Raw genomic sequence first — 10,285 nt, 5'->3', positions numbered from 1 at the left:
TCCTCTGAGGTCTATCCCAGGATCTACCCTGTGTCCTATTTCTAGGTATAACCTTGAATTCCTCAACCCCCTGGCCAAGTCTCTCTCCCTCCATTCTTCTAGGTGAATCCAGTATCCAACACAAGAGTCTGGCACACAGCAAGGGCTCAACAGATGCTCACCAAACAAAAGAATGAAGACAACTGTGAGAGCTTGTTCCTCTGAACATATAATCGTCAGCTGATGCATTCTCTTGGGGAATGGAGAGAGTTGGGTAGGATCAACCCTGTTTTCAAATAGGGACATTAGGGCACAGAAAGAGGAGCGGGTTGGCTGGACTTACAGGACACACTGGCCAAAGCCAGGCCAAGAACTCCCAGCTCCACCATGCTTGGAGGAGGCTGGTGTGAGGAAAGCATTCTCTCCTTCAGGACATCCCTCATCAACAGTTGCAGGTGGGTACCCCATGAACTGCCCAAGGTCTGGGAAGAGTGAATGGGTGGGTGCTCAAGAGGCTGGGTTCTCAGCAGGCCTTGAACCCATCCCCTCCCCCAGCCCTTGTGACTGATGTTTCCTCTGCTCCACTTGATGCCGAAGCCGGGTCAGGACCAGCTCTGAGGCCTGGATCAGGCTGTGCTGTGGGGAACAAGAGAAGAACAGAGCTGAGAAAGAGCTTGGGGATGCAGGTTAGGCCACGACAGGATGATTTATTAGAGTTAGGCAACCCCAGAGGCCAGGAGCTTGACAAAAGTGGGAAAACAGAGAGCAGACCAGTGTGAAATGAGTCTCTGTGACAGGGGTGAAGACTAGACCCCTGAGGGAAGGCCTTAAATGAACTTCTAGTGGGTGGGACAAAGCCTCGACACAAATGCAAGGAACAGAGATTAGAATCCATGGAAGGAAATGGAGAAGGACCAAAATGAAACTGGAGAGACGCTGAGGTTAGACCAGATAAAGGTAAGACCCTAGCAGAAAAGGATAGGTCAGCAGAGCAGAGAAGGGGTAAATCAAAGTGGAAAGAGGGCTGGAGGGCTGAATCAGGCTGTGCTGTAGGGAACAAGAGGAGGAGAAGAATATATCACAACACAAGGGATAGAGTTAGAGCCTAGTTGTAGGGTCTGAGGTTAGAACTTAATAAAAGGAACAAAGAAGAGCTCCAGTGGTCGTAAGAAAAATGGCTTGAAATAGAATAATGAGGGATGATGTGATGGTTAGATCACAGTGAAAGACAAGTCCTTTCTCCCACAGTGGAACTAGTCTTTTCCTACAGATCTAACCTACATGCTTTCTTGAGGTCTAAATCTCTCTCCTAGAATTTAGCCTATGTCCTTTGCAATAGGGCCTAACCATAGACCTCTCCATTGGTTGGCCTCAGTCATTTCTACTGGGGTCTAACCTCAGTCTTCTCCACTAGGGTCTAATCTCATTCCATTTTACTCAGGTCTGTCCTCTGTCCTATTCCCTGTGATCCAAATTCAGACTTTCCTCTGGAGTCCAACCTATATCTTTTCTCCTCTGGTCTAACTTAGACCATTCTATTGAGGATCAGAATGTAGGAATGAAGCCAAGCAAAGACTACAGAGGAAGCAGCAAATATTAGACCCCAGTAGAAATGAATGAGGATCTAACCTGTAAGAGCCCAGGTTAGACCACACCAAAAAGGACCCTGGAGTTAGACCAGAGGGAAGGAGAAGGCACACCATATTCTAAGGCATGGGACATGGGGTATAGTGACATTGGTTAGAGGTTAGACCATGGTAATTGGAGGTTAAACTGCAATAGAGGGTCTATGAGAATGGCTGGATGTTAGACCAGAACAAGGGTAATGGCAATGAGACAGCTGTAGAAGGGTTAGACATAAGTAAGATCACAGCAGAAGACTGGACGTTAGACCACAAAGCAAGGGCTTGATCTCAATAGAAAGTTTAGAGGCTAGACCAAAGTGGGACATGTTCATGGTCAGGCTACAGCAGAATGTTGAAAGCTCGCTGGAGAAGGACAGCAGGTTATACTCTGTAGGGGAAGGGTAAGAAGCATGATTTGGAAGTTAGATAATCAATGGCAAGTTGGAGGTTGGCCTGCAGCCGGAGTGAAGCTGGTCAAAAATAGAGAATAGAGTCAGCAGCGGGAAGGAGAGAGCCACAGGTGGAGCTGGAGGGCAAGGCAAGACTGCAGTGGAAGGATCAAGGTCAGATAATGGCAGGGCAGATCTGAGGCTAGGCTACCATGAAAGGATGGAGTTCCACAAAGCATGGGCGATGAAGGACAGAATGTAGGAAGGCTTAGGGCAGGCCAGGGGCTGGGGTAACAGATGCCACATCTAAGCCCTCTTCACCAGGGGGTGTCCCTGCTGTGAGTGCTCACAGTTGCAGAAACAAGTTCATCACCTAGGAGGTGACCTATAGTCTGGACCCCCTGCCTGAAGGTGGAGCTCCTGGTGGATCAGGCCGAGACTCCCCTTGGGCCCCTCCCACTCCTTGTCCTGCCTCCTTGTCCCCCCACAGGTCTCCTGTCAAAACTCACCCTCAGGAATGCAGGTGAACAACCCCCACCCCCACAGCCTCCAGACCTCGCAGGCTCTGCTTCTAGGGGACCTGGCCTGAGAGCCTGGGTTACCTGCAGGATGTGCACGCCCTTCAGGGAGACCACGGCGAGCTCCCGCAGACCATCACCAGTCAAGTCCACATGAGCCATGGCCAGCAGGGGACTTGAGAAGCTCCGTTGCCACAGCAGGCGGAAACCACACTCGTTGTCAGGGAGCCCCGGCTCAGGGCCCCAGAATTTGTAACAGAGCAATTCCTGCAAAGGTGAGGGGCTGATGTCACACAGCTTGACGAGGGGTGGTGGAGAGAGACAGGTAGGTGGTGGCTCCATCCCTCAGGTCCCACCTGTCCGTAGGTGGCCACCAGGACTTCTGGCTGTCCATCCAAATCCACATCAGTGACCAGGCCACAGAGAACGCTGTCAAATTGGTCACTGCCAGGCAGGAGAAGCTGGTCCTCAAGACCCCGGCTCAGCAGGTCCCTGAGGATCCCAAATGCATTAGAAAGACTGAGGTGAGGATGCAGTGCCCTCCCCGCTTAGCAGCAGACCCTGAGTTAGTCACCCATACTGCTGCTTCCCTTCTCAGGTCTAGAAGCCTCATTCCTCCTGCAGCCTGGACACCCTCGTCACCCTCGTCTCTGGTTTGGACATCTTCAAAGATGCAGCAGTGGGTCAATCTGTTCACTCAAACTATTTACTCTGTGGGCTATCTCACTCCCAAATGGAAGCCCACATTTTTCCACCAGGGGATTCGGACACACTTATCCCTAGTGTGGACACCCACACTGCCCCCATAGAGCTTGAAGAGAACTTGGCCCTGGCTTGGGCATCTTCACTGTCTACCAGTGGGTGGTGTCCTAGGGTTGGTACTTAATAGCTCATGAGAGCTGACTGGGAAATTTTCAGCAACTCGTACATCCTGTTGGTGGTTTGAAATCCACCATGGTGGGAGCATTTACACCAGAGGGACTGGTAAACAGTATAAATCTGGGCTTTTCCCACACACAGGCAATGATTTAACATTTGTCAGCACACCTAGTCCTCCCGCTCCAGTCCCCAGGCCAAGGCCGCAACATAATCCCTACAAGATCTAGACTTAAATACTCGCAGTCCCCTCCCTGGCTCATTAATATCTCTACTTGTCCAGCCCTGACTAACCTACCCAAAGGGACCTGCTGTTGAGAATGACAAGGTTAGACTGCAATGCCAAGATACAAGGTTAGACCCACGTGGCCCAGGTCCCCTCACCGATACACCACTGCTGGCTCCAACATGCTGGCCACGAGCACACTGTACTCTTCCTGCTGTGGCTTGTCCTTCGTCTCTGGAGAAGAAACATGAGTGGGGAAGGGAGTTCTGTGGGGGCAAGTTCCAGGTGCCTCCTCATACCTTTCCACCACCACCCCGCCAGTGTGAAGAATACAGGTGAAATCTCAAGAAAAAGACTGAGGTTTTGCTACAGAGGAAGGGTCCGAGGTTGGACTATAAAAAAAAATAACTGAAGTCAGATACCAGAAGGAGAAATAAGTGTCAGATGACAATTTAACAAGTCTGAGGATAGACCACACTAAAGAGACAAAGGTTAGAAAAATAGCAGAAAAGTCTAATGTTAGACCACAGTGGGAAGAGGATCAGGGAATAAACAGAAGTTGGGGAATAAGAGTCAAGACCAACCTAATGGACAGAAGATAGATTGTAGTTGAAGGGACAGAGGTCAGGTCAAGGAAATACAAGTAAAGAACAGACCAGAAACAGACCAATACGTGGGGGGAGAAGGTTGGACCCTGAGTGGTAAGACAGTGGGGAGTTTCCAAGAAATCCTGGGGTCAGATTGTAGCAAGAGACATAGTAAGAAGGCCAGAGCAGGGAGTAAGTCCAGTGAGGGATGAAGGTAGATTACCAAGGGAAGGGTGGAAGCTCAACGCTATGGTACTGGCCTAAGGTTAGACCAAAGTGGGAAGATAAGATCTGGGTTAGACCACATGGGCTGCAAGTTAAATTCAAGGTAGGTGGAGGCTGGGCATGGTGGCTCATGCCTGTAATCCTAGCACCTTAGGAGGCTGAAGTAGAAGGATCCCTTGAACTCAGGAGTTCAAGACCAGCCTAAGCAAGACAGAGGCCCTGTCTCGACTAAAAATAGAAAAATTAGCCACGTATGATGGTGGGTACCTTAGTTCCAGCTACTCAGGAAGCTGAGGTGGGAGGATAGCTGGAACTCAGGAGTGTAAGGTTGCTGTGAGTTAGGCTGATGCTACAGCACTCTAGCCAAGGGAAACAGAATCAGACTCTATCTCAGAAAAAAAATTCAAGGGGCATGGGAAAGAGGCTCCCTTCAAGGCTGGAGTGGAGGATGGAGGATGGGAGGAAGGGACGGGGGAGCCAGACACTTTGGGAGAGGGGGTACAAATTTGGGTGGGGGAAGCCAAGCCTGCAGAGAAGCCTTCCCCACTCCTTTGCCTAGAGCTCACCCTCAGGGGCTGAGAGGTTGAACACGATCACTCGGGAGATGGGGCCATCCTGCAGGGTCGTCCATGTCTGTAAAACTTCTATGTGGAGAACAAGGACTCAGAGCCCTGTTCCCGGTACCCCACCAGCCCCAGCCCAGGCTAGCCCCTACTCTCACCTTGACTCTGCTGGTCCACGTGGGCAACACGGACATAGCCATTCTGACAGCCCACAGCTGAGAGGCGCCGGGATGTGCCAGGGAGGTTGTGGACGTCAAGCCAGAGGACACTGGTAGGTGGGCAGGTAGACATCCCTGGGCCCCAGCCCCACACCTCTGCTTCCCCAGGAGCACCCACCCCCTCCCTGCAGGCCTGGGACCCCACTGCCTGATTGTTCCAAGGTAACCTCCACTGCACCATTACTCTGGGGCCAGTTCCCACTACTTGATTACTAAGTCCACCTCCTGTTTTCTTTGGGGTCACCCCCATTGATCAATTTCTCTGAAGTCATACTGTGGCCTGATTTGTCTGAGTTTATCCCTGTTGCCCAATTTCTCTAAGGTCATCTCCCCCTACTGCTGTCCTTGAGGTTACTCCCACCACCTGATTCTCTCAGGTTGCTGCCTTGGTCCCCGCTGGCCTCTTTCAGGCTCTCTCCTACCTACTGGTCAGATTCGTGAGCTCTGGGAAGAGGTTTTCCACAGGCTGTTCCTCAAATTGATGCAGCCCCTCGTTCTGGGGGAACCAAGACCCACCCCACCCCATGTAAAGTCAGCATCCAGTCTCATGCACACTCCCCAATGCCAGCCTGTGGCGACCCCCCTCTCCAGGCACATTTCCCCCTGCCTCACCTCCTTGTAGAGATGAATGGCCGGGTCATTCCCACTCAGGAGAAACACAGTCTCTAGTTGATCCCCAACCTGAACCCTGAAAGCAGAGAAATCCAGAACCCCAATCTGATAGAACATGAGCATGGTAGGATCCATGTTTTAGAACTATTCTCTTGTAAGAACCTTGCCTGTGAGAACCCTAATATTCTGGGATCTAGGCACTGGACCAGGGCTAGAATCTCAGGGCTCCAGCTCCTTAATACTTTATCTCCTCGAAATGCAGAAACTGGCCCTCACAGAAATCTCACAATCATGGAACTGCAGAATCTCCAATCTTGGAACTGCAGAAACATAGCATGCTAGAACCTCTCACTTCCAGAGTCCTCCCCTACTAATGTCTGCACTCTGTGGATTCAAGAATGGAATAGAGAACTCCAGAATGGATTGCAGAAACTCAGAATGCCAGGACCTCTCTAACCTCAGACTCCAGTATTCTGTAAGTTCTGTTTTCTGCTTCCTTTGAAATAATAGAACTTTTAGAATTTGTCATCACGGATATTCAGATTTACGGAATAGAAGAACACCCAAATCCTAGCATCCAGAACATTAGTGCATTAAAATCTTCAGCTTCTAGGATTCTCATCTGCTAAGACCAGAGAGAGGCTGATCAATTATGACTTACAGATCAAATCCAACCCACTGCCTGTTTTTGTAAACAAAGTTTTATTGAAACACAGCCACATCCTTTCATTTACATAGTGTCAATGGCTACTTTCTTGCTACAAAGGCAGAGTTCAGTAGTTGTGGCAGTGACTGGCTTTCAAAGCCTAATATTTACTATCTGATCCTTTACAAAAACTAGTTTACCAATCCCTGTGCTACACCATTGATGTTCTTGAATGGAATTTGGAACTCTAGAATGGAACCTATGTACTTTGAGATTCTTGGACCTTGATATTCTAAATGGTCTATATTCTAGCTCCTTGAAATATGAGAATGTTAGGACTTGATCATTATAGAATCTCAGAAAATCCTGGCTTCTATCAAACTGTAAAATGTTCAAACTTTAGAGCTTCCAACTCTAGAAAACTTGGCATCTCTGCTCTTGGAATGTCAGAATCTGGAATATTAGAATCTGGGATTTCTAGATGTCTAGAACACAAGTGCTCAATTAACTCTCAGACTAGCTAGTTCAGGAATGGCAAAGTCTGGTCTGTAGTCACTTTAAAGGCATGATGCTGTAAAAGCCAAAAATAGAAACTGATTGTTTATGGGCAGGGTTTCGGTCTCCTGTTAGCTATAACTTCTAAGCCTCTCACATACACACTCCTTACTGTATTATTCTTGTGCCCACCTGCTCTTACATTACCTCTCTGGCCCCTAAAAGCATTTTAGTTTTCAATCCCTAATTCAGTACAACCTCTTCATTTTCCAGATGGAGAAACAGACTCTAAATTAATCTGTAAGTAAGAAAGGCGTTTGAGAACCCAGAGCTCCTATGCTTAGAGAAGGGTGGGGATGGGCACCCAGGGGACACTCACTCTGCATGGCATAGCTGGAAAGGAGTGAACTGGAGCTCCAGGTTCAGGCAGCTCTCTGTAGGGAAAGTACAGGAAGATGGGCACCAGGGACCTGCTGGGCCCCCCTCCCACAGTCCTTCCCTCCTGGTCACACTCACGGGCAATGGAGTCAAGGTTGTACTCAGAGCCAGGCTCATAGTCACAGTAGATGTTAAGGAAGGGGCTGCCCTTGTCCCCTGAATCCTGGGGAAGGAAAATGGCCTCAGGAGAGGGTGGGGGCAGCAGGAGGGAATCTGGGGTGGGCTCAGAAGGATCCACCATGCATGTAGGGCAGGTGGTGGGAACTCCAGGTACCTTTATGAACGTGATCCCCACAACCAGGCCCCTCTTTGGGGGCGACTTGTTGAAGGTGTCAATGGAGACGATCTCTGCATCCACTATAGGAGGGGAGAGTTCAAAGTTCAGGTTTCAAGCCATTCATGACCCTGATATGTCCATTCACGGTGAGCTCTGACAACTGCAATTATCACAACCTCTGGGTCTGAGTGAGTCCTGATCACCATTGCCATGACCTCTGACCTCTGGGTACCAGGCATCCTGACCTCTAGGTCTGAGGAATCCTGAAACTCTAACCACTTTCAGGCCCACTAGCCCCACCTCCTGACCCCAGTGATATCGGCTTTGAGTCCTTCAATCATCCTGCTCCCACTCCCCCATCATGGTGACCCGGCTCAGCCTCAGAAGCCTCTCAACACCTCGTCCCAGGCCCCCCAGCCCCACTGCGCCACGCACCGGGGATGTAGTTGAACTGCAGCTCTTTGGCCACCGGCCGGATTTTCTGTCGGAGGTCTTGGTAGCGGAAGCCGAGCACCTTGCCTTTAAGGGTGGCGGCTAGCAGCTCCCCGCGCCCGCCGGCACCGCCTGCCAGCCCGTACACATTGCTCTGCGACGAGAAGCGTGTGAAGCTGTCCTCGCGAAGCGGGCAAGGTACCGCGGCCACAGCCTCCTCCCCCATCACGCCCTTCAGACATTCACCCTCTCCGCTGCCCGCACTGCGACCCGCCCTTTCCCACCAGAGCTCTCGAAGCCACCGGAATATCTCGGTGCCCGCCCGTCGCACAGACTGATGGCGTAGAGAAGCTGCCGTCGCTTCCCTTTACCAAGATGGTGGCCGACCGCCCAAGCGGTCCCACTGCGCCTGCGTGCTCATCTCATTTCCATTCAGGCCCCAGGAAGGGGCTGTTAGGCGTGACTGTGACCAGAGATGCGAGGTGCTGGCCCATAGCTCTTCGCAATATGCTGTGTGGAAAGCCAATAATAATCATAAAATGTCGTATTTCCCTTACGTACAGGAACTACTCTAATCGCGATCCATCTAACAGTTTATTCAAAACTCACAAGCAGGTTGAAATAAGTACTCTTAAATTTATTTTACAGGTGAAGGAGATGAAGCACGGAGAGGTGAAGTAACTTGCCAAAGAGCGCACAGCTAGTAAGCAGCGGTCAGTATTGGAATTCAAATAGTTCATTACTTTAATATCACCTTTAAAATAGTGAAATGTTCCTTTTACCCCAAGGAAAAAAGATCCAGTTGCCTATCCTGGCATTTGATAACCACCTACTTTATTATGGCCCTGATTATCTTATTGATTCCTCACATTCATTCTTCAGGGCCTATTGTTAACCCACCCCACCCCACTCCCGCACGCACACAATATACTGAGCTTTTTTCATGTATCAGGACATCCTTTACAGATTTATCTCACTAAATCTTTGTAAGAGCTCTACAACAAGGTTCATTATCCCATTTTACAGAGGATGAAACTGGGGTCAGGGACAGTAAGTCCTTTGATTGACAGTAAGTGGTGGGGACAGATATTTCTGGGGACAGATATTCCTGAATATGCTTGTCTCTACAACACGAAAGTTTGGAGTTTCTGCACATCTGTGTACAATTTCCAGAAGACATATAGGTCAGTCAACTGTCCAAGCTACCTTGAATAATCTTAGGTCCTCCATGAAGAAAGAGAACAAAACATACACACACCCCAAAGGCAAGCTCCATGAAGGCAGCTACTGATCTTCCCTGGCCACAGCCAGATCTTTTTTTTTTTTGTTAAATCATAGCTCACAGGGTGGCGCCTGTGGCTCAAGGAGTAGGGCGCCGGTCCCATAGCCAGAGGTGGCAGGTTCAAACCTAGCCCTGGCCAAAAAACAAACAAAATAAATAAATAATAAAAAGTTAAAAAAAAAAAATCATAGCTCACAGCCAGATCTTGAATAGCTGGACCACAAGGCCTGACCCAAAGCAGGTATTCGGTAAATGTCAAAAATCCCAACTATATGCCAGACCCTTTGCTAAGTACATGGGACATTGACACATAAGAAAAGGCAAATGGCAAGTTTGGTAAAAAGGAACAAGTCTGTGATGAAGTCTGGATTTGGTGAGGAAAACCTCCCAAGAGCAGGTCATGGTCTACATTCCCAGGGCCTGGCAAAATGGAATGTGGCTCTAGTTCTGTCACTTCTGAGATAGGTTTTCTTTAGGCTTCTACCCTTCATAAACCACATTCACTTAATATTTGTTGAGTGAATAAGTGAATGAATGTATGGGTAGAGAACAGGAATCATCCTGTTCAGGTTTCAGGTTTTCAACCCTAGCTGCACAGCTGACCTACCTATAAAGCTTTAAGAGAAAAAAAAAGTTTGACTGGGAACCTCAATTAATCCACAGAGTGAGATCCAAGCTTGTATACTAATGATTTTAAAAAGCATAGCCAGGGCACAGAATTGCTGATTTCTGTCACCAATGGCAGAAACAGGTTCTCCTGTTAACCTTCAGCCAAGCACCATGGCAGACACTGGCAGTCAGTCTGGCTCACAGGAGTCTTCAGTGAGCCCTGGGCAGCCATTATCAATTGACTAGAGCTATGCAGGTAAGTGAAGCAAACAAGGTGTCAGGGATAGG

At 49.2% G+C, this 10,285-nt stretch overlaps 1 protein-coding gene across 1 annotated transcript; it reads right to left on the bottom strand.

The window, feature by feature from the left end:
* Positions 1-341: 341 nt before the first annotated feature.
* Positions 342-8,456, bottom strand: KPTN (kaptin, actin binding protein). Its single transcript, XM_053605472.1, has 12 exons — positions 8,110-8,456; positions 7,672-7,754; positions 7,476-7,560; positions 7,339-7,393; positions 5,819-5,894; positions 5,629-5,702; positions 5,147-5,256; positions 4,992-5,069; positions 3,772-3,847; positions 2,868-3,003; positions 2,596-2,778; positions 342-615 (listed from the first exon to the last, which is right to left on the bottom strand). The coding sequence occupies exons 1-12, from the start codon at positions 8,330-8,332 to the stop codon at positions 487-489; spliced, it is 1,308 nt and encodes a 435-aa protein (XP_053461447.1). The 5' UTR covers positions 8,333-8,456; the 3' UTR covers positions 342-486.
* Between the last annotated feature and the right edge of the window lie 1,829 nt (positions 8,457-10,285).

The sequence above is a fragment of the Nycticebus coucang genome, chromosome 10 (genome assembly GCF_027406575.1).
Source record: "Nycticebus coucang isolate mNycCou1 chromosome 10, mNycCou1.pri, whole genome shotgun sequence".
In the NCBI taxonomy this organism is placed as follows: Eukaryota; Metazoa; Chordata; class Mammalia; order Primates; family Lorisidae; genus Nycticebus; species Nycticebus coucang.
The sequence above is the reverse complement of the archived record's forward strand: the minus strand, read 5'-3'. Positions and strand labels throughout refer to the sequence as shown.

Bases quoted from the DNA above. Each gene is read 5' to 3' on its own strand.
- KPTN (XM_053605472.1), bottom strand. From the start codon at position 8,332: ATGGGGGAGGAGGCTGTGGCCGCGGTACCTTGCCCGCTTCGCGAGGAC. The intron at 5,895-7,338 runs GTGAGTGTCCCC...CTCTGCTTTCAG, and splicing joins TTCCAGCTATGCCATGCAGA to GGTTCAGGTTGGGGATCAAC. The intron at 5,257-5,628 runs GTAGGAGAGAGC...CCCACCTACCAG, and splicing joins CTCACGAATCTGACCAGTAG to TGTCCTCTGGCTTGACGTCC.